A 24,264-nucleotide genomic window follows, 5' to 3' on the forward strand; every position below is an offset into this window, starting at 1 on the left:
CTCAGGGTATTTCCCCAAACTCCTGACCACTTGACCACCAAGTCTTTTATTTCTGTGGATAAATATGTCTTGAACTGTTCACCTCTCTCCACCCCCTAGGGCAGATAGCAGCTAGAAATTAAGGAATAGGCCCACTAAGAGAGAAAGAAGTGAAAATGTTTAACTGTGCTTTCTCAGAAAATAATAATTACAAGCCGTAATGGTGGTGCATGCCTATACTCCCAGAACCCAGCACAAAGACAGAGGGACCCCAAGTTTGAAGCAAGTCTGGTCTACATAGTAAGATGTCTCAAAAAACTAAGATAATAATAATTGTTATTATACTTTCTTACTTGTCTTCATAACAGCTCTCCAAGGCTTCGAACTTTAGCCAGAGGTTTATCTCCTGCATACTTGAGATTTGGTGGTACCAAGACCGACTTCCTTATTTTTGATCCCAAGAAGGAACCAACTTTTGAAGAAAGAAGTTACTGGCAATCTCAAGTCAACCACGGTGAAAAGATTACATATTTTAGTTAACCTGTACCAGTCCTTAGGATGCTTAGTCAAAAGTGTTATTGCTCAGACCTGGCCATTAGATAAGTAGAGGACCCCAGGGGAACGAAGATGCTATGGGCGGCTTTCCTCCTCTGGGCATAACAGGGAGTTATAAACAAACAGGCAGTGTTTATAGCTGAAAGTATGTTTGGAGGGAACACATAGGAAGAAACAGGGTCAGAGTGGAGAGTATTTATAGGTAACAACATAGCAGTAGACAGAAGCACTCTGTTATATAGAGAGAAAGAAACACCAGGGGAAACTTTCACCTGACTGTGATTTGAGTTACTGAATGCCCCAGGGCTCAACTTCACTGACTGTCCCTATTGCCCGGGTGAGTTTGAGTGGTGAGGTCTCAGGGCCCCACCTTAGACTCTTTAGCAAGCTTCTCAGATGGTTCTAACATGGAAAGTATGTGGACCTCACCTGAGACATCTGTCCTTGCTGGACCTGGAGATTTGTCCATGACCTTCAGAAGTGCTGTGAGACATCAGATGCCTGTTAAAACTATTATTTGAACAATTGTGAGATACATTGTATACTTCTTCACACCTTAAGGGCCTGGCGCTTAGTTCGTTCATATATTCCACATTCCTTTCCATTCACTTTCTCCAGTGAGTAGATCATCAGAGCAGTTAGTCAGTCTACACCTGGGAGCACGGTGATTAGAAAGAAGTAGAGAGAAGGCTTGAGGACCTGTTTTAGGAAGAAGTTCCCGGAGTTTGCTCAGCCTGGTTCTTGTCCACCATTCATGTGCAGCCGTGATCCTTTTCCGCCATTTGGCTTTTCTCTGCCATTAGATGGCACACAGATCTTCCCTCCTCACATTTCCTCACCCTGGGGCAGCTGAGGGGCTCCCTGGGATCCCTGAAGCTCCTCTGAGACACCTTTTGTGAGCACTGAACTAGAAAAGGGACTCTGTCAGCCTGTCACAGGGCAGCTTCCCAGAAAGGAAGTCATCAGCCATTCTCAGCTGGTTCTGCCAGCAAGCCCTGGCACCCCTGCTGTCTCGTGATTAAAAACAGTGCAGGCTTCCTGGGAGGAGCGTTGGGGTGGCCCCCACGCACACCCGTGGTTCCAGAAGCCTGGATGGTACCAGCCCTCAAGGGAGAGCAGTCAGCAGTTTATCAGTTTGGGCCCATTAGCTCTAATTCACCACAGAGGAAATCATTACAAAGCAAATACTGTCCAGGTATGTTTTTGTGCATGGGTGTTTTACCTGTATATATGTGTTCAACGCATGTGTGCCTGGAGCCTGAGGAGCTCAGAGATGGGGTTATATATCCTGGAACTGGAGTTACAGACAATTGTGAGGCACCAAGTGTGTACTGAGATTTGAACCCAGGTCTTCTGCAAGAGCAAAAGTGCTCCTTTTTTTTTTTTCTCCCTGCCCCCCTTTGGCTTTTTGAGACAGGGCTTCTCTGTATTGCTTTGGAATCTGTCCTGGAACTCTCTGTAGACCAGGCTGGCCTCAAACTCATAGAGATCCTCCTGCCTCTGCCTCCCGAGTACTGGGATTAAAGGTGTGAGCCACCACTGCCCAGCAGCACCAAGTGCTGTTAACTGCTAAGAAATCTCTCCAATCTTTGCTGCTTTGTTTTTAAGGCAGAGTCTTGATATGTAGTCAAAGCTGGCCTCAATTCATGCCAAACCTCCTGCCACAGCCTCCCACGGGCTGAGATGACAAATGTATGCCACCACAGCCAGCTGTATTTTGAAAAGGAACTTTCACTTTGAGCTGAATTCTGACCTCCACATCCAATTCTCTGATACGTTCAGGCGGCTGAAGGGATTTCTGAATTAGTAAACCATTTGACATCGTGCCAAGTGTTCTGTCAAGCATACACCCACTGTTGCTTAGGGAAATTGCCCTTTGGTTGTTTTCTTGGTAGTGGTTAGTTAGCCAACAAATGTGGCACATGTAACTACATAACTTTCTGTGATCTTGTACTTAGTGGCCAGAAACTTAATCATGTGCCTTACCTACATAATAGTTGACTAAGTGGGGTCCCTGAGTTCTTCTCTCTTCCACTTGCAGACGTTTGCCAGTCTGAGCCTGTCTCTCCTGATGTGATGAGGAGACTCCAGAGGGAATGGCCCTTCCTGGAGCTGTTGCTGCTCAAAGAACAATACCAAAGAGAATTCAAGAACAGCACCTACTCAAGTAAGAAACAAGCACTTGCAGATGTTCTAGCCTTGTTCGGAGGGGCTGCACTTGAACTTTAATAACCCCTACAGCAACGCATAAAACTGTGCAGTGTTTAGATGCTACCAAGAGTTAATGAGGAGTCTGGGGGGGGGGATGGCTCAATGGGTAAGGTGCCTGCCATGCAAGCATGAGGATCCCCAGCACACGTTTGTGCATGTGCACGTGCATGTGTGAGCGTATGTGAGTTCATGTGTATTATCGAGTGTGTATGTGCATTTGTGTGAGTGTGTGTTTATGTGTGTAACCCCAGGACTGAGACAGGTGGATCCCCAGAGCTAACTGGCCAGCTACTCTAGTCAATTAGGGAGTTTCAAGTTCAGTGAGAGACCCTGTCTCAAAGCCTAAAGTGGGGGCTGGCGTGGTTAAGAGCAATTAAGGTGGCTCAGTGGCTACGAGCATTGGTTGCTCCAGGCAGTGGTGGCACATGCCTTTATTTCCAGCACTCACGAGGCAGAGGCAGGGGCAGAGGCAGGCGGATCTCTATGAGTTCAAGGCCAGCCTAGTCTACGGAGTGAGTTCCAGGATAGCCTGATTTAATGACCCACACACACACACACATACACACAAAGAGCACTTGCTGCTCTTCCAGAGAACTTGGGTGTGATTGCCAGCACCCACGTGGGTGACTCACAACTGCCTCAACTCCAGTTCCTGGGGGGTCTGACACCCTCTTCTACCTTCTGAGGTGCCAAGCACTCATATATTCATACTCATATATTTAGACATATATTCAGATGAAACACCTGCACACATTAGTAAATCATTTTTTAAGTTATTCACTATTATTGGTGATGGGTGGTAGTACTTTTTTAGAAATCAGATGAAAAACAAAAAGACACTCAATGTTGACCTCTGACCTCCATAAGCATGTGCATTCATTGTATACATGAACACACATGTACACACACAATTAATAAGAGAGGCAGGCGTATAGCTCAGTGCTAGAACACACTCTGAGCATGGGCAAGGCTCTGGTTTCAGTAGCCAGCATGGAAAAAAGAAGAAAAGCAATTTGTGGAAGACCTTGAACCAAACCAAAGCTCGTGTGGCTTTTTCCTTGACTTCTGACTCTTTCAGCCGGCTGCAGAGTAGGATTCAGAAAGCAGCATGGGAGTCAAAACATGAATATAGTCTTCGTGGAAAAGTAGAATATGGAAGTGTAACATAGAAAACTCACCCACACTTCCTTTTTTCTTCTGCTTCTCCTCAAAGAAGTATGGAAAACCCCCAGTGATTGAAAACCCTGAATCTGAAAGAATCTGAAAGCACAAAATTTGAAATCCTCCAAAGTCCACTGTTTTGAGTCTTGGTTGAACTAGAGATGTGCAGTTTGTAAAGGCTGCAATACTCCCAAATCCAAACAAATGTGGGCTGTGAGACACTTCAGATCCAAGCATTCCAGACAAATATTTGACCTAACCATATATCCTTTGTTTTGTTTTGTTTTTTGAGACATGGTTTCTCTGTTACTCCCAAATCCAAACACATGTGGATTGTAAAACGCTCCAGATCCAAGCCAGATAAATATTTGACATAGCCATATAACTTTTTTGTTTGTTTGTTTTATAAGACAGAATTTCTCTGTGTAGCCAGGGCTGTTCTGTAACTCGCTCTGTAAACCAGGCTGATCTAGAACTACAGAGATCTGCCTGCCTCTGCCCCCCCAACCCAAGTACTGGGATTGAAGGTGTAGGCCACCATGCCAAGATCTTGTAACCTTCTAAAATGCCCTATTGTTAGTTACCCCTCCATATACTCCCTTTTCTGCCATGTCCCTGTCTCCCAATTTAACCCTTTCTGTTCCTTTATTCCCCTTTACCTTTTTATATCACTGTGTTTCCTCCTCTACCCCCACCCCCACCCCCAGACAAGGTTTCTCTGTATGGCTTTGAAGCCTGTCCTGGCACTAGCTATGTACACCAGGCTAGCCTCAAACTCACAGAGATCTGATTGCCTCTGCTTCCCAGGTGCTGGGATTAAAGGCGTGCGCCTTTGATTACTCAAATGGGAACAAATAAGAGTCACACATCTCTCACTCTATGTCAAAATCTAGATTAAGTAGTAAAGGAGGCTTATCTAACACTGAGATGGATTGAGCCCTGGGCCTCTTGTACCAAATAGTTAGCCATGCCCTGAGTGCAAGAGGAAGGCTGTTTAAGAGAATTGGAAGTTCTACTCCAGTGAGCATGTGGATGACAGAAAAGTGAAACAGCTTTATGGAGGAGGTTTTAGTGGTCAGGATGGAGGATCAAAGCAGCCACAGTGCTCCCTTTGCCCAGGGCAGAGCAAACCCTGGTGTTCCTCAATTCTGAGACGGGGAAGAAAGCAAGGATGATGCAAGGGGGCTTAAAGGGGCCGAGGGGCCCCTCAGGGCAAAGCAGCACACTTGTAGCCGCAACAGCTTATCCAGGTCTTTTATTCTGGAAAATACCATCTAGGACTTCCATAGCTGGAGAAGTCAATACTGGCTTTAATTCTTCAGTGCGGGGCTGACTTTCTTTGTTGGGTCAAAGGTCTCAAATGATGGGGGACAGACCAAAGTCTATTAAACCAGAAGCAAGTTTTATTCCAGAAAAAGAAAAATAAAAAAATCTCCTTGGGGCACAAAAAGCTTACTAGCTATTAGCCATGACCACGACCAGAGTTTGGGCTTCTGACACTGTGGCAATGGGTGCTGGTTTCCTGCCTCCTCTTTTAGTAAAATCCAGCACCAGGTGTGAGTCAAAGAGCTTTTACAACCTTGAGGTCAGGCTTAAATTCACATTACATTTTAAGTTTTACAGCTTTTGGTTATAGGATGCTAATTTAAGATGTTTGCAAAAGCCTATGGCTGACATAGCCACTTTTTGCTGTTCCCCAAAGAATGCAAGGCAAAGAGTAAACTCACATAGAAGGATAGTTAAAAATTAAGGGAATACAATACAGAGATTCCCATAGAGGTAATAGTTAGAGGATAACCTTTGTCTGCTCTGGTGTATTTGTTTATGATCTAACAAAGCTTGCCTGAAGGTCAGAATAATCCAGAGGGATTTTTGTTTGTTTGTTTGTTTTTGTTTTTTGACGCAGAGTGTCTGTGTGTAGTTTTGTAGACCAGGGTGGCCTCAAATTCACAGAGAAAGCCTGCTTCTGCCTCCTAAATTCTGGGATTAAAGGGGTGCGCTACTACTTCCTAGCTTTTTTGGGGGGGTGGGGGACGACTTTTTACCTATACCTCAGATCAAAAAGGGCACTATGTCTCCATGAAATCCTCAGACCGCACTGAGCTCCTGTCTCCTCCAGCCTTATGTTCCTCTCTCCACCCAGCCACATCCCTTTCTGTTTCCACCTCCTTAGTGCTGGGATTAAAGGCATGTCACTCCAAGTGCTGGGATCAAAAGTGTAAGCTCTGTTTCTCTTTTAGACTGGATCAATTTCATGTAGCTCAGCGTGGCCTTGAACTCACAGAGATCCATCTGCCTCTGTCTCCTGAGTGCTGGGATTAAAGACACGTGCCACCACTGCCTGATGGCTAACTAGTGTGGCTAGCTCTGCACTCTGATCTTCAGGCAAGCTTAATTTGTTAGATCATAAAATGTCATCACAGTCTGCCATACCTGCCTAGCTGGGAGGTGGGAGACAGTTGTTAAAAGTTTATGTCTGTACACAGTGGCTGCCAGGATGTCTGCTCATAAGTCAGAAAGTGGTTGTTAAAGGTTAACAGTGGCTGCCAGCTTTATTTTTTTTCCAAAATGTGTTTGGGCTTACAATTTTATATTCCTATACTCATGAACCCTTCATTTATATATTCCTATTTCTGGACCCTTCATCTTAAAATTAGGGACTAACACACCTGGTGATTTTATGTTAAAGCCTTTGCTCATTGATTAGTTAGAAAAATCTTCAGGCCTTAGTCACTGTGCTGATCTATAGGGATTCCTCTATAGGGATGACAGAAAGAACTAGAAATCTACAGTGGTAAGGTCTTATTTGTAAGAAATCATGATATGGGTATGTGAGGAGACCACATGGTATTAGGTAATAAGTGAATTTCCATTTTGAGGGGTCATATGAAACTTCGTACTAGTTTGTCTCTAGCTTCTGAAACAGATTGTCTAGGACTTATCCTATGTTACCAAGGCCATGGGTTTGCGGCATCTTTCCTGCCTCTACAGAGATGACCTTCTCTTTCTAGCGTGTAATTGGCTTAGCATAGTCCAGTCTCTACACTGGTGGTGATAAAAATGCACACACACACACACACACACACACACACACACACACACACACAAAGAGATGTCCTAGAAAATATAGGCGACTTTCCCAACACAGGTCCTCTTGAGTCAGCTTAAGTCAGTGGTTCTCAACCGTCCTAATGTTTCCTGTGATCTTTTAATGCTTACTGTTCCTCATGTTGTGGTGACCTCCAAGCATGAAATTATTTTCATCGCTCCTTCATAACTGTAATTTTACTAGTTATGAATATAATGTAACTATCCGTGTTTTCCAATGATCTTACATGGTCTCCAAGTGGATCATGACCCACAAGTTGAGAACTACTCTCTTAAGGACAAACCGTTTGAATTGTAAACTTGTTTGGGCAGGAGTTACAGATGCAGTTCAGGACAAACCACAGAAGGGTGGCACCCTTACACTAATTCTATTTAAAGAGCCAGCAGCATCTGGCTTCCTTTTCCTCTGCCTTCTTCCCACTGTCCCCCTGTCCCTCAGCACACAGCCCTATGCTGAATGCCTTGATGTTAATTTACACTATAAACTAAAGGAAAAGATCCCGTTCTGTTTCTTCAATACATCATCTAGTTTATGTTCATCCCAAAGATATCTCTACTTTCTGAGGGGGGGGGGAGACTATTTCACATGTGTGGAATGTGTGGAGGTTAGAGGACAACTTGTCCTCTCCTTTCACCATAGGGATCCTGGGGAACCAAACTCAGGTCATTAGGTTGGTGGCAAGTACCTTTAGCTACTGTGCCATTTCTTTGGCCCCCTTGTCTTTATTCTTAAGTATATGTTTGAACTCACAAGTATATTACCTCTGTGCTAGGAGCTATTATTGTTTACTGTGTGTTTAGGGGATGTATAACATACATAAACTCCCAGTACATTTGGAAGAATAAAAAAAAGAATATACTCTGCACGACAAGCATGCTAGACATCTTGGGGATGAGGAGAGGTAGGCAGCACAGGTGCCTCATACCTGTAAAGGGTGATTGTTTGGTTGGTTCCAAAGGTGTTCATGAATTCATTTGTTTTGTTGTTGTTTGAGATAAGGTTTCACTTCGTAGCCTAGGCTAGCCTCAAACTCTTAATTCTTGTGCCTTAAGCTTCCAAGTACTGGGATCACAGGCTTGTGTCACTAAATCTGGCTCTCAGCCTTGGTCTTTGGGGTAGATGTGTCTGGTCCACATTTGGGGATGGTAGATCCGTAGCTGGAGGGTACACATGTTGCTCCTGTATAGGTGGAGTTTCTCTGTGACTCAGCAGTCACTCCAAATAACCACTCAGAGACATTATTAATTATAAATACTCGGCTAATAACTCAGGCTTATTACTAACTAGCTCTTACAACTTAAATTAACCCATTTATATTCATCTATGCACTGCCCAGAGGCTCATGGCTTCTACCTCTCATGAATGTCCTGCTTCCTTTCTATCTGGCTGGCCACTCCTCTGACGCTGCCCTTCTTCTTCCCAGCATTCTCTCTGCCCTGAAAATCCTGCCGAGTCATTGGCCAATCGGCTTTTTATTAACAACGAAAATGACACATATTGCTTGTTCCACAGTACTCCTGTGCCTCTGTAAGTGAGAGAGGTGGACCTGTGACTCTGGTGGCAGATTTGTGAGCCAGAGAACTTTCTAAAGCACACTTTTACAATATACAGTTGGCAGTAGGCTCTGGTGGTCAGCACTATGCTTCTGTTAAGGGCTTAGGGCTGCACTTCATCTTTGGTCTACATGTATTGTTGAGAACTGTGCTGGAACAGCCACCACAAACCCGGTGTGCAGTTAGGCAACACTTGTGCCATTTGGACCTCACAGGAAAGTGAGTGTGGAGGTTTGTGTGTGCTCTGTGATTCCCAGTGGAATGCTAGGTGGCTATACTCCAGAGTCTCTCAGACTCCTTGAAGACTGGCCACAGAGCTGTGCAAGTGAAGCAGGAAATGTCAGAACACCTCAGGCTCGCTGGAGTTGTGCCACTCAGTGGTCAGCAAGATAGAACACAAGGCTTCCCTGTTGTGATTACCAAGGTGATCTGAGCCAAAGACTTTGCAGCCCAACAAAGCAAAGGTGGAAGTTTTTGCATTTACCTCACAGAGAGGTGTTTATTTGTTTCTAAATTAGAAAGTTTCTGAGTGAATTTCTGCTGAATAGTGATTTGAAAGTTACATGACAATCGAAGAGGCCCAGTACACCTATGACACCCAGTTCAAAGGCCACACTTAAAATGTGTTGTTGAAGGTGGAGAGGTGGCTCCGTGGTTAAGAGCACTTGCTGCCAATTCCCAGCACAACATGGCAGCTCACAAACACCTGTAACCCTAGTTCCAGGAAATCCATCTTTTCTAGCCCCTGGAAGCATTGTATGTGTGTGGTGGTACACAGGCATGCATGCAGGCACGTGTGAGTGGTTGCTCATTGACATAAAATAAAAATAAAAGTTTAAAAACTTAAAATTGTATTATTGACACTCTCAAAATAAAAGGAAAATGCTACATCCCAATACTTAGGAGATGGAGGCCAAAGAAGAAAATTAGAAATTCAAGGTCGTCCTAAGCTGTATTGTGAGTTTGAGTCCTGAATAGAACCCGGGTTCCTTCCATGCTAGATAACTACTCTACGAACTGGGCTAGGTGCCCAGCACAGGCTTTTCTTTTTTTTGATTTGCCTGTCCACTTATGTCATTGCTTAGGCATAATGACGACCATTTATTAGGAATGGAATTACTTTGACTAAACAATATAAAGAAATCTCATGAAGATTGAGCCTGGGGGTAGTCTTCACTGTGGTGCTGACATAACTAAACATCACCATTTTTCTTTTAGGAAGCTCAGTGGACATGCTGTACAGTTTTGCAAAGTGCTCAGGGCTAGACCTGATCTTTGGTCTGAATGCATTGCTAAGAACTCCAGACATGCGTTGGAACAGCTCCAACGCTCAGCTGCTGCTGGGGTACTGTGCTTCCAAGGGTTACAACATCTCCTGGGAACTGGGCAACGGTATGTAACCAGGAAGATTTCATTCATAAAGGAATTTCCTCACTGTTTGTTTTCCTGTTTTGATATTCTTTCCCATATTGGTAAATGTTTGAGGTCTTTTCCATAACCTCCCCCACCCCAGTCATTGATCATGCTTAACAGTAATGAAACTCCATCAGCAGAAAACTCTGAATCTCAGAAGCTATCAATAACCCCAGTTTATGGGCCTGGTGTGTGTGTGTGTGTGTGTGTGTGTGTGTGTGTGTGTGTATGTGTGTGCCCATGCCCACGCCATGCATTTCCATCTCTGGTCAGGTGCCCTCCTGTCAGCCTCTACCTCGTTTGAGGCAGGGTGTCTTACTGAACTTAGAATTCAGTGATTAACTGGAGTGGATGGCCACCGAGCCCTGGGATTCCTGTCTTTTCTCCCCTGCAGTGGGATAGTACCATGCCAAACATTTCCTGTGGATGCCAGAGCTATGAGCTCAGGTGCCCCACTTTCCATGGCAAGCACTGTGCTCACAAAGCAGCCATCACCCTAACCTTTATGGTTGTTACATTTATTTAAAAAAAAAAAAATGTGTGTGGAACCAGGTGGTGTGGTAGTGGCACACACCTTTAATCTCAGCATTCAGGAGGCAGAGGCAGGCGGATCTCCGTGAGTTCAAGGCCAGCCTGGTCTACAGAGTGAGTTCCAGGACAGCCAGGTAGGGCTACACAGAGAAAATCTGTCTTGAACATTGTCCGCACCCCCAATTGTGTATTGTTATTATTGTTTTCAAGTGTGTGATGAGAAAAGGTCATGGGCCACACACAGCACACATGTTTAGGTTAGAGGACCATTTTGTGGGGTTGGTTTTCTTCTTCCACCTCTACAACGGTTCTGTGACAAATGTTTCACCAGCTGAGCCACCTTGTGAGTACATCTTGCATTCTGTGTGTGACGAAGATGTGCTCTTTCAGCTTCCTGTACTGGTCACCTTCTGCCATGCTTCCTCTCTGGAACCATTAAGACAAAAGATATTATTTCTTATGCAAGTTGCCTTCGGTTATTGCAACAAACTAGCTACTACACTCCAAACCCCATGCCAACCTCCATCATATGCTCAAGCTGTCTGGAAGCTGCCAACATAGATTATAGATAGCTGTGAGCCACAAGGCATGTCCAGGTCATATGGACAAGCAGCCAATGCTCTTAACTGCTGATCCATCTTTCCAGTCCCAAGGAACTTACAAGTTCTAACTAATATGCTAATGATTAGTCAGATTTATTAAAAAATATATTTGTAAGAATTTCCCATACTTGAAGCAATAAAGCTAAATATGAAGTGCAAAAATTAAAATGCAGTCATTTACTGAGCACATTTTTCTTTTTCTTTCTTGTTTTTTTTTTCAGTGTGTGAGTGCATGTGTGTTTGTGTGTGCACGAGCGTGCTTATGCTCATACACATGAGCATTCAGAGGCCAAAGAATACCCTAAAGTGTACTTCCTTTGGTGCCTTCTAACTTTTTTTGTGTGAGACAGACATGGGCTCTCACTGGCCTGGAACTCACCTTGTAGACTGGGCTAGCTGTGGAGCAAGCCACAGAGATGTCTGTCTCTGCCTCTCCAGTGCTGGGTTTACAAGCTGGCCACCACGTCTGACAAACGGGCCACCATGTCTGGGGATGTCTCAGGTCCTGCTTGCAAGGCAGGTATTTTACCGCTTGAGCTCTCTCTAGCCCCTTGTTTTCTCTTGTTCTTTGTAGGTAAATAAATAAATTGGGCTACTAAATACTGTCTATAAACAATTTTCCAGGTGCCCATTGCTTAACACCTCTATTATTAATTCCAATGTATTTACTCCCTCCTTGTGCCATAGTTAAGATGTTGTTGTTTCTAAACTATCTTCTTTATTAACTGGAGGGGCCTTTATTTTCCCTCACTATTTCTCTCTCTCTCTCTCTCTCTCTCTCTCTCTCTCTCTCTCTCTCTCTCTCTCTCTCTCTCTCAATGTGAATTGGTGCTTTTCCTGTGTATTGGACTCTCTGGAACTGGAGTTATAGACAGTTGTGCATGGCCATGTGGGTGCTGGGAATTGAACCTGGGTCCTCTGGAAGAACAGTCAGCGCTCTTAACCGATGAGCCATCTCTCCAGCCCACTTTTCTTGACTTTCAGTTCTAGGTTTGTAGTTTGAAAACTGTTGGTTGCTGGGTGCTTGTGTTTAAATAGAGGCTGTTTAGGTGAGAGGTGAGCAGGAGCATTGCTGTCTTTCAGAGCCCAACAGTTTCTGGAAGAAAGCTCACATTTTCATCGATGGGCTGCAGTTAGGACAAGATTTTGTTGAGTTTCATAAGCTTCTACGAAAGTCAGCTTTCAAAAATGCAAAACTCTATGGTCCTGACATTGGCCAGCCTCGAGGGAAGACCGTTAAGCTGCTGAGAAGGTAGGACTTGGGGAGTGTACAACTACTTTCTCCTCTTCCCCCCACCCCCAAACAGGGCTTCTCCATGTAGCCCTGGCTGTCCTGGAACTCACACTGTAGACTGGGCTGACTTAGAACTCAGAGATCCAGCTGCCTCTGTCTCCTGAGTGCTGGATTTAAAGGTGTGAGCTATCACATTCCAATGCCCTCTTGTTTTTTAATGGTGAAAAAAAAATGTGTACTTAAAATTAGCCCCCTGAACTCAGTTTGGATGATTCCAGTTTTGTTGACAATCTCCAAAGCTTTGTGTGAGGAGGCAATGGAGCATGCGCCCTTTATCGGGCCTGGCCAGGGTATCCTTGGACCCTATCCACGCCCTAGAGTTTCCTCTCAGTCCCTTTGATTTCACTCTTGTTGGTCTTGACATAAACAAGGAACTGGAGTGTGTTGATGACTTCTATTTTCCCATGACCGACGCAGTGGTCTGGGAGATGACAGCCTAGGAGTCAAGCTTGTTTCTCCTGGGGATGCTCTAGCAGAGGCGTTTGGGTTGTCCCTGGAGCTGTGGGCCATGGGCTATGGAGGGTGGGTGATGTGCAGCTCTTCTTTACGTGTCCGTGGATGTCTTTCAACACTGCCTTCTTGGCTTTCGATGGCCTTGACCTTGACTTCAGCTCTGAGAGGGATAGGGGCTTCTTTGCTTCTTTGCAGAACTCTTCTTAGAGATAAACGGTACTTTCCGATGGAGAATCCTCCATAGTCAACATTATTAAACAGTCTGCTGTTATGGTGTTTACCCAAAGAGGAAACATTGACTTAAAATTCCAAGGATAGGATTAGGGTGTTTGTGTTGCTCAAGACTTACATCATACACAGCCATTCCTGAGGAATGAAGCTCTTCTAAAAATTTGAATCTGCTTGTTTGAGGATAAGTGACCTCATTGAGAAACTTTTCTTTTAGTTTCCTGAAAGCTGGTGGAGAAGTGATTGACGCCCTTACGTGGCATCAGTAAGTACTTGCATTAACTTAATATCCTCTTTATCAACTTCAGATTGTTTAATACCCCAAATGCCTCCGAGATATAGTTATAGTTACATTACTACTAGCAGCTAATGGGATGGAGGGGTGGCTCTGTGGTTAGAACACTTGCTGCTCTTGCAGGGGACCTGGGTTTACAACAGCCCATAACTCCCTTTGCAAAGAATCCAATACCCCTTTCTGGCCTCTAAGGATACCACACACATGGTGACTATAAACTCATGCAAGCACACACTTACACATAAAAATGAAAAGTCATTTGGGTGTAGTGTGCACATCTTTAATCTAGACACACAGGAGACGTAGGCCAGTGGGTCTCTGTGAGTTTGTGGCCAGCCTTATCTACATAGTGAAAGCTCCAGGTCAGCCTGGGCTGCAGAGTGAGACCCTTTCCCTAAATAAATACCAAATAATTTAAATAAATATTATTGAGGTTCAGTAGTAGCACATACCTTTAATCCCAGTACCCAAGAGGCAGAAATAGGTGAGTCTCTGAGTTCGAGTCCAGTCTGGGCTACAGAGTGTGTTCCAGGACAGCCAAGGCTGCCCAGCGAAACCTGTCTTTTTTTTTTTTTTTTTTTTTTTTTTATGTGTTTCTGCTTTGTTTTGATTTTTTTTTTTTTTTTTTTTTTTTTTTGAGACAGTCTATGTAGCCCTGGCTGGCTGTCCTGGACCTCTCTATGTCGACCAGCTGGCCTTGAAATCGCAGACCCCCATGCCTCACTTCCCTAGTGCTGGAGTTGAAGGCAGAGAGTACTGTGTCTGTTCTCATTGAACTTATTGCCAATTCTCAAGAAGTTATTTTTGTCAGGCTGCTGATTGACTTTGGACAGCTCCAGTAATAAGCGAGCAGCATCTCAAATATCATTACACAAGGATCTCAACATTGGTAAAACAAGGTGTAATATTTCTTTAAATGATGAGATAGTTACTGTGAAGATGGAGGTCCATGGCCAACTAAGCCATGGGCCACAAAAGCAGGTAGGACCAGTTGCGGGCCGCAGTTCTTCGGTCTCTGCTTAAGGTGGGATAGCTGATTTATAGCTACTTGAATAGGATAGTCCCTTCCCCACATTAGCTCCTCCCTGGAGTGACTTCTGCCTTTTAAAAAACTAACAGTGAGAAAGGGTTGGAGGAAGAACGAGGTTTAGAGCTGACTTAACAACAGGAAGTAAACTGTACTTTTTTTTCTGAATAATTTAGCTACTACTTAAATGGACGCATTGCCACCAAAGAAGATTTTCTGAGCTCTGATGTGCTGGACACCTTTATTTTATCTGTGCAAAAAATTCTAAAGGTAATAGTCTTGCTAAAATTTTCACACACACTAGTCTGTGTGTTATAGTCTAATGATGTCTATGGGTTTATGTGTATTGTAATATTTTTTTTTTCTAATTGTAAAGGGTTAGCACTGTGTCTTAGTCCCTGGTTTCCTCCTTATGTTGGATCTTGTTTAGTCGTGGTACTTAGAAACAAAATACTTCTAATTAACTGTTATGGACCATATCTATTTATATGCCTTCTATACCCTACTGGGCCCATAAGAGATAATGATGAAGACCTAAGTGAGTCTAAGGACAGGATGGATGAGTCTGGAGAATCGCAGCTTTCGTGCCGTTCACATTCAGTACGGAGGTGGGTGACTTGTTTTCAGTGACCATGGAACCATTCCTGTTCTCCAGGTGACTAAGGAAATTAGACCTGGCAAAAAGGTCTGGTTGGGAGAAACAAGCTCTGCCTATGGCGGTGGTGCACCCTCGCTGTCCAACACCTTTGCTGCTGGCTTTATGTGAGTGATACTGTATCAGCTTTCAGATTCCAGAGCTTTTCCATCTCCAGTGTCAGCCGAAACTCAGATCAACACAATTTCTCTGACAGAGCCCCCAAATTTTGTGCCAGGTCTTACCAAAAAAAAAAAAAAAGTAAATTTCCAGGTTCCAGAGATGGTTCAGTGGTTAAGAACACTGGCTACACTTCAGAGGAAAAGCTGAGTAGGAGAGGGAAGATGATAAAACTTCTTCCAGAGTTTGGCCCTAAAAGACTTCTGTCACACTTGAGGGTGACCTGTGAACTGCAGGATTGGCTGTGATACCTCGTCTGCTACACAAATGTGGTTGGTTTAGAGCAGGAGTGGCTTATATTTAGTCCCTCACTGTCTCCGTGCTCTTCATTCTGTAGCCCTACTGGGGCTTTTTTTTTCTCTTCCATTTTGCTCTGTTGTTGCCACCATCTTCCTTGTTATAAGTTAGAGTAAAACACAAACCCTTCAATGTCCAAGAGGGCACAAGGAATTGAGAAAAGAATGAAGAGCTTGCCGTTCACTGAAAGTGTGGGGAAGATGATCGGGGGGTTGGTTCTGCTCTGTAGAAGTCCTGCCCTTGAGGAAATCTGCTGGTTATTAATGTTGCTCTAGATAGAGCGTATGAGAGGGGTGTGCGTGCGTGCGTGCGTGTGCGTGTGTGTGTGTGTGTGTGTGTTGTGTGAGTGGGGGTGTGTGTGAATGAGGGTGTGTGTGTGTGTGAGTGTGTGTGAGTGAGGGTGTATGGGGATGTGTGGGCTATGTGTGTGTGTGAGAGAGTGTGGGGTGTGTGTGTGAGTGAGTGAGGGTGTGTGGGGATGTGTGGGGTGTGTGTGTGTGTGAGTGAGGGTGTGTGTGTGTGAGTGAGGGTGTGTGTGTGTGTGAGTGTGTGTGAGTGAGGGTGTATGGGGATGTGTGGGGTATGTGTGTGTGTGAGAGAGTGTGGGGTGTGTGTGTGTGAGAGTGTGTGTATGTGTGAGTGAGTGAGGGTGTGTGGGGATGTGTGGGGTGTGTGTGAGTGTGTGTGAGTGAGGGTGTATGGGGATGTGTGGGGTGTGTGTGTGTGTGTGTGTGTGTGAGTGAGGGTGTGTGTGGGTGTGTGTTACTTTTCTCACCATGTCATTTGAATGACTTATTTGTAGTTAATGCCATTCTTGTAGTTTCCTATTGATTCCTCCCACACAGATGAACAAATCTATGTGTAATTAGAATGGAATGACTTTGTTTTCCTATCTAAAGAAAGCTCGTGTCACTCTGTCCCAGGTGGCTGGATAAATTGGGCATCTCAGCCCAGATGGGCATAGAAGTGGTGATGAGGCAGGTGTTCTTCGGAGCGGGCAACTACCACTTAGTGGATGAAAACTTCGAGCCTTTACCTGTAAGTGACCTTAATCTAGGAATAGGCAATCCCCTCAGTAAAGAGCCGTGTGTTTGTGTGTGTGTGTGTGTGTGTGTGTGTGTGTGTGTGTAGAGAGAGAGAGAAGAAATGAAAAATCAGGAATGATTTTTAAAATATTGTCCACTTGCTGGGCCATGACAGTGCACTCCTTTAATCCCAGCACTCGAAAGGCAGAGGCAGGTGGACCTCTGTGAGTTTGAGGCCAGCCTGGTCTACAGAGTGAGTTCCAGGACAGCCAGGGCTACACTAAGAAACCCTGTCTCAAAAAGCAAAAGCGAAAATATTGATAATGATAAAATAAACAAAAACTAAAATATTGTCCAAAGAGTATGGTGTGCATTTTATTAAAATTTTTGAATGAATGTTTTGCAAGGCAAGTTAAAACTAAAATTGCTATCTTAGGGCTGGGAGGGCGACTCAGTTAGTCAAGGTGCTTATTGCATTTGGTTTTCTGTTTGTTTTGTGTTGGCTTTTGGTTTTTTAACGACAAGGTCTCTCTATGTTGTGACTCTTGTTGTCCTGGAATGCACTATGTAGCCCAGGCTGGCCACGTATTCACAGAGATCCATCTGCTTCTGCCTCCTGAGAGCTGGGATTAAAGGTGTGAGTCAAAACACCCAACCACCTTTATTGCACTTTGAATCCTTAGAAACTATGCAAAACCCAGTGCAGTGTTGTTCATCTGCAATCCCAGAGCTCCTACAAGGAGATGGGAGGTAGAGGCAGGAGGATTCCCAGGTTTTAGGACAGATGTTCTGTATGTCATCCATTGACAAGCAGAAAGGCCAACACTAGAGGTTGCTTGCTGACCTCCACACAAACTCCATGGTGCATACGCGCTTGCACTCACACATATACATGCCATAACACACACACACACACACACACACACACACACACAAGGAAGGATAAAATGCCATCCTAGCTGCTGGCAAAGGTTCAGAATTCTTAAATTTAACTTTATTATTTTAAAACACAAACTTATAAATAAATCAAATCGTCACACACCAAAATTAACTAGACCCAAACTCTGTACAACTTAATGGACTTAGATAAATTAGAATTGTCATTAGAAATGGGATTTAAAACCTCACAAATTTTACGTACTTTTCCACTACCAACCCCCAAAACTCCATTATAGAATTAAAACTAGAAAAACAAGTAGTTTTAACTGGTCTTGGGGAAACAAAACAGAAACAAGTAGTGTGGGTAGGGAAAGGGAGTTGGACCTTCGGAGAGTTAGGAGAGGGTGTGAATATCATCAAAACACTTAGGCAACTCTCCAAGAACTAGTAAAATATTATGTAGTTTATTCTTTAAAATTTTCATTTAGACATGCAATACGTCTTGATCATATCTATCCCCCATTTCTCCCTCCAACTCCTGCAGGAACCTTCATGGCATCTCTCTGTCAACTTCATGTCCTCTTTTCATGTTTATTTGAACCTACCTGTCTATGTGTATCTATGTGTCAGAAGGGGTGCCATCACTGAGATGTGGGGAGGTTCAGAATTGTTTATGGAATCCAGGTGTGGTGACTTCCTACCAATAATCCCACCAATAATTGAGAGGCTGAGGCAGGAGAATAACCTTAAGTTCAAGGCCAGCCAGGTTACACGGTATATTTCAAACCAGCCTGGGATACAGAGTAAGACCCTGTCTCAACAACAATTATGTTATAAAGTTTGTCCAATGTTTTGTTTTGTTTTGTTTTTTGTTTTTGTTTTCGAGATAGGATTTCTCTGTGGCTTTGGAGCCTGTCCTGGAAGTAGCTCTTGTAGACCAGGCTGGCCTCAAAGACCTGCCTGCCTCTGCCTCCCGAGCGCTAGGATTAAAGGTGTGTGCCACCACCACCCAGCTCTAAGAATAATTCTTAAGATAACGATTGAATATATTTAGCCAATATTTCAATTTCGTTGTTGGAAATATTATGAGAGTTGATTTATTCAGATCAGAACTTATCCCGCTCACTGTGATCATAGATACCTGTGGGGCAAGTGTCAGGCTCTTGTAGGATAGCTGTTTGATTGACACTAGCTTGTTAAAATATGCATAAGAAAATAACCAGAGATCTGTTTTCGGTCCCTCTCCCTAAATGATAGGATTACTGGCTATCTCTTCTGTTCAAGAAACTGGTGGGTCCCCAGGTGCTCATGGCGCGAGTGAAAGGCCTAGACAGAAGCAAACTTAGAGTGTATCTCCACTGCACAAACACCCACCAGTAAGTACCAAACACACCCTTCCCCAGACAAGTCTGACACCCCAGATGCTGTGCAATGGATCTGAACTATGTCATTCCCTTTATCCTCTGTCTTCATGATACCAGCGTCTGACTTGGAAGAGCATCCTGTGGGATGAGGTAGATGGCTCAGTTGGGGAAGGGCTTGTGTGGAAACATAAGTTCAATATCCAGCACCCACGTAGTAAAAGCCGGATGTGGCAGTGTGTCCTGTAGTTAGGACACTGGGAAAGCAGAGACACTCCTGCTGGTGCTGATTGGCCAGTCTATCTGAATTCATGAGCTCCAAGCCAATGAACAAGAGACACTGTCTCAAAATAAATAAAATAAAAATGGAGGGCAACTAAAAAAAAATCAAATGTCAGTCTCCAGCCACCAGACACATGAGCACACATCTGCATATGTGTGCTCCTGCCCAGGAACACACACATACAAGAACACATACAGTTGCTTAAACAGGGGCTGGAAATATGGCTCAGCAATTAAGAGTGAAAGATCTGCAGAGCGTGGACCTTCACGCTCCCACTCAGGAAAGGCAACACCCCAAATCACTCACGAGAAGCAGTCTTGATGCAAATAGCATGAGGAGTTTTTATTCCACGTGCACTGGGGTCCACAGTCATACACCACGCAGGGGTAGAGGACTGAGGACCTCGAGGGCAGAATTGAGACAATTTTTATAGGGTTTACAACAAAGCCCACACATAGGTCACTGGGGAGCGGGGTTTCACAAGCAGTTTACAAAGTCGGATAAGCGGTTAGCCAGCTCATTTTCTGTTATCGTACTAGGCCAAGATTACGTACTCAAGGGCCTGTCTGCCGTAAACAGCAATGAGTGTGACCTTGCCTATTTACTGGCAGAGGACGGGGTCTGGAATTTGAGGTTTTTAGGGCTTTTTAGATAGTATTTCTAAACTTTTAGCTTCCTGGGGTCATTGCAGAGTTAGGCTGTATTTTTCCATCCTTACAAGAGCACTGGCTGAGGACGCAGGTTCAATTCCCAGCACCCACATAGTGACTCACAACTGTTTTGTAACTCTAGTTTTAGGGCATTTGACACTGGCTCCGGCAGGCACCAACCACACACACACAAGACCACGCCTGCAGGGTATTTAAGCTCCAGTCTCGAGACTTAGAGTTGTGAGTTGTGAGAGGCCATGTGGATGTTTGTAGCCCTGGCCATGCAGACCTTTATAGCCCTGGCCATGCAGACGTTCATAGCTCTGTACTCTGTCGTTAGGTAGAACCTCAGGGTTTTGCTTATCTGAGTTTCAGTCTATCATGGCAGACAGGCTAATGCTAGCCCCCAAAGCCACCTAACATTCTTCATTCCTGGGGACTTGGGACTCTGTGAATAGTGACAGTCATGGTATGAAGTATGGAATGATTTAACTGGATAAATTCTGAAAAATTCAACAGATTTGTGTTTTGTTTGAAATAGGATCTTACTAGGTAGTCTTGACTGGCCTGGAATTTGCTATGGAAACCAGGCTGGCCCTTGAATTCAGATCTGCCTGCCTCTGCTTGCCATGTGCTTGGCCTTTGTTTGTTTTAACTATCCTTTCGCATTGCCTGATTATTATATTTTGTGTATGTGCATGTTCACATGTGGGGCACATGTGTGTTCACGTGTGTGCATGTACATACACGAGTGTGCATGAAGAAGTCAACAATCTCAGGGGCCCTTCCTCGGATGTTGTCTACCTTTTGTTAGAGACAGGGCCGCTCATTGGCCTGCAACATTGCCAAGTTTGCTAGGCTAGCTGGCTGGCAAGCTCTAGAGAATCATGTGTCTCTCCTTTTTGTCTTACTGTCACTAGAATGACAAACACAAGCCACCTTGTCCATCTTTTTACAGGGCTTCTGGAGATTGAGTGAGCATTTTTTACCAGCTTATCCATCTCCCCAGCCCCGTTTCCATCTTTATTTTTCTTTTTTTAATTATTTTTACTTTATATGTATGGGTGTTTGCCTGTGTGTTTGCGTACCTACCATGTGTGTACCAGGTGCCCTTTGAAATTGGAGTTATAACAGTTGTGGGTTATGGGATGAACCCTAGTCCTCTGAAAGAGAAGCCCATGCTCTACTCAGTCTCCTGTTCAGTCTTTTTTATAAGACTAGGAATCGTTCTTATTTGTATAGTTTATAACTGGAATTCACTATAGATCTTATTATCATTAAACCTTCCTAACTGTGAAAGCTGGCTGCAGCCTTCTGGAGCTCAGTGTGGCAAGGAGCACAGCTCTCAGTGCTCTGGCTCACGAGGTAGTGATGCAAAGAGCAGTACTTTTCTTGTTTTCAAACCAGGGCCCCAAGACTGGCCCAACACCATCCTAGAAAAGGTCACTAATGGGTCCCGCCACCACTATGAACACGGGCTCTCAGTATCTCCAATTGTATGAATGTTCAAGTTGTTCATTGTGTAAGTCACACGGACATGTGACTGGATTAACCTGTTTGCTTTTAGCCCAAGGTATCAGGACGGAGATTTAACCCTATATGCCTTGAATCTCCATAATGTCACCAAGCATGTGAAGTTGCCATATCAACTGTTTAACAAGCCAGTGGACAAGTACCTTTTAAAGCCTTTTGGACCTGATGGGTTACTTTCCAAGTGAGTAATTTTTTTTTGTTGATTGCAAACTATATGTAAGTTCATTGGCATTTATCAGAATAGAGAGGGGTTTTGTTGTTGTTGTTGTTTTTAATGAGGGAGGAAAGGGGCAACTATGACATTCTAACATTTTTTATTTCATAAATTCTATATATGAATGCTTATTTATACAAGTGTAACTCATGGAAGAGGGTGATATAGAAGGATATGGACACAAACTAGTAGTTATCTTAGAAGAAAATCTGTAATCCCAAATATCTACACATATCAAGATCAAGAGTAGTATTTTTATCATTTAAAACAATTTATAAATTTAAATACATTTTTGTCATATTCCTCCTTCACAAGCCCTTCCAGATCCTCTCCCTACCCACTCAACTTTAGCTTCTTTCTCTAAATAAATAAATAAGCCCAATACAACAACCCCTCCCCAGACCAAGAAAACAAAATAAACCCAGACCCAAAAAAGAAGACAAAAAACAAAAACAAAAACAAAAAAAAAAAAACAAACACAAAACCAAAAAAACCTCAAAAACAGAAACAAAAAACATCACACTATAACCAAATAAAAACACAAAAATGCTATGGAGTCCATTATATGTTGTCAGCTCCTCCTGAACATGAGGCCTGCCCTGGAGAGGTTGATGTATCACTCTATGAAGGAAAACTCATTTTCTCTCTCCCAGCAGGTAAGTGACAGACAGATCAGTTGTTAACTGTTAACCTAGTGGCTAGGTTTCCATTCATTCATCATTGTATGTATGTATGTATGTATGTATACATATATATCAAAATACACTGTAAGATAAATAAAAAAAATATCACATCAAAGTTAGGCAAAGCAACAGAAGGGAAAGCTGAAACGAGGCACATTCAGGAACCCCATAAAAACAACAGGCTGGAAGCCATAATACACACACAGAGGACCTGGTTCAGCCCTGTGCAGTCCTGTGCAGCCCAGTGCAGCCCTGTGCAGTCCTGTGCAGCCCAGTGCAGCCCTGTGCAGTCCTGTGCAGTCCTGTGCAGCCCTATGCAGCCCAGTGCAGTCCTGTGCATGCTGCCGCAGTCTTTGAGTTCATGTGAGCTTTGCTTACGCTGATTTAGAGGGTCTTGCTTTCTTGGTCTTCCTCTGGCTCTTCCACTCTTTGCTTTTCTGAGGGGTTCCTTGAGCTCTGAGGGGAGGGATTTGATAGACACATATCTTTGTGTAATGTGTGTTCCCATGCAGGAGGAAGCTTCTCTGATGATGGCTGAGCATGGCACCGATCAATGAGTGTACAGAATATCATTAGTTGTTTTATCACCACAGTTTTTTGTTTGTTTGGTTGGTTGGTTGGTTAGTTGGTTTTTGGCTTTTGGTTTTTGTTGTTGTTGCTGCTGCTGTTTTTAAGATCAGCACTATTTTTTTTTCTAGGACCCTGAGCTATCAAGTCTCAGGTTCTTGATCACCCAAGCAGTGTCTGATATGGGTTCCATCTCATGGTGCAGGCTAAGTCAAATCAGTTATCAGTTGGTTATTGCCACACGCTTTGTGTTGTCGTGTTGCCCTGGCATATCTTGTAGGCAGGACACCATTATAGAAAAAGGGTTTGTGGCTGGCGTTTATCAAGTGCAGAGTACATCCACATTTAGAGTATTTGTTCTGAAAAGACACTTTAATTGCCAATGGCATGAACCACCCATCTGATCTAGCAAGGGCATGTCGGTGGAATAAAACACCACACACATCTGGGTGGGATTCTCCTGCATCACTGACGTGGGTTTTGCGGTGGGAAGGAATAGAGTAAGAACAATGGCTGGAAATGAGATTCTAAGTAAATTATTTGAATTGTTTCTAAATGCATTTATGTGTGCATCCCTGGGTGCAGAGCTGACAGGGTAGCAGGCACAGACAGGACAGTTCTGTGCTCCCACCGTGTACGTCAGATTTTTGCCCGTCAGGCTTGGCAGCAAGTATCTTGGCCTGCTGAGCCAATGCATCAGCCTTGAGTGAAAATATTTTGAGTGAAATCAGTATTTATCTCAGGTGAATTTTTCCAAGGGTCCCTGATTCTGCCAAACCTGCAGCTTACTAATTCCTTGAACCTTTATCTCACCTGTGGTCTATTGCGGTAAATAAGGATCAGGATAAACAAATAAGCCGAATAGATGTTTATTCAGGGAGAAATAACTTACAACCTAGACAGATGAACACCAGGAAATTCAACCCGATCCTCTCCTGTCCGAGTCACGCCAGAAAGAGAGCGCCTTCCTGGCCCCCTCCAACCTCCTTCCTCAGGTCACCTCCGCCCATAGCTCCACCCCCCAATGGGCGTGGTCAGTGCTACAGTGGTCCAACAGGTGATATTTCCTATCCTCCTGCTTCTGAACCAAGGAACAAGTTACTTCCCTCAGATTCCCCCCCACACACACACACACAACACACTGCTGAATCACTAAACACACATCCTTAGAGCACATCTGTATGGGCAGCTGATTGAATTCTGCAGCCTGAGTAGGTGAACCCATCCTTAGAGCACATCTGTATGGGCAGCTGATTGAACTCTGCAGCCTGAGTGGGTGGACCTTGCCATGTTCCTGTCTCACACAGCACAGTTCATCCACAGTAACCAGATTTACCTTCAAGTCGGGTAGCAAAGCACTGACTGGATCCTAGGACTTCAGTAGGCATTTTCTCCGTAGACCAGGCTGGTCTCAAACTCACAAAGACCCATCTACCCCTGCTTCCCCAGTGCTGGGACTAAAGGCATGTGCCACCACTGACTGGCATTGGTAGGCATCCTCAAATGGTCCTTCATTTCATGCTAAGCACTCTCAATTCAGAGATATT

General features: G+C 44.1%; 1 protein-coding gene across 1 annotated transcript in view; it reads left to right on the forward strand.

Moving 5' to 3' along the window:
• Positions 1–24,264, forward strand: part of Hpse (heparanase) — a 34,380-nt gene that overhangs the window by 6,901 nt on the left and 3,215 nt on the right. The window contains exons 2-11 of the mRNA XM_051198268.1: positions 348–493; positions 2,576–2,701; positions 9,787–9,960; positions 12,198–12,366; positions 13,307–13,354; positions 14,588–14,681; positions 15,067–15,173; positions 16,446–16,560; positions 18,684–18,802; positions 21,288–21,434. Coding sequence (XP_051054225.1) covers positions 348–493; positions 2,576–2,701; positions 9,787–9,960; positions 12,198–12,366; positions 13,307–13,354; positions 14,588–14,681; positions 15,067–15,173; positions 16,446–16,560; positions 18,684–18,802; positions 21,288–21,434 — 1,245 coding nt within the window. The remainder of the gene's footprint in view (positions 1–347; positions 494–2,575; positions 2,702–9,786; positions 9,961–12,197; positions 12,367–13,306; positions 13,355–14,587; positions 14,682–15,066; positions 15,174–16,445; positions 16,561–18,683; positions 18,803–21,287; positions 21,435–24,264) is intronic.

Source organism: Phodopus roborovskii, unplaced genomic scaffold (assembly GCF_943737965.1).
Source record: "Phodopus roborovskii unplaced genomic scaffold, PHOROB, whole genome shotgun sequence".
Taxonomy (NCBI): domain Eukaryota; kingdom Metazoa; phylum Chordata; class Mammalia; order Rodentia; family Cricetidae; genus Phodopus; species Phodopus roborovskii.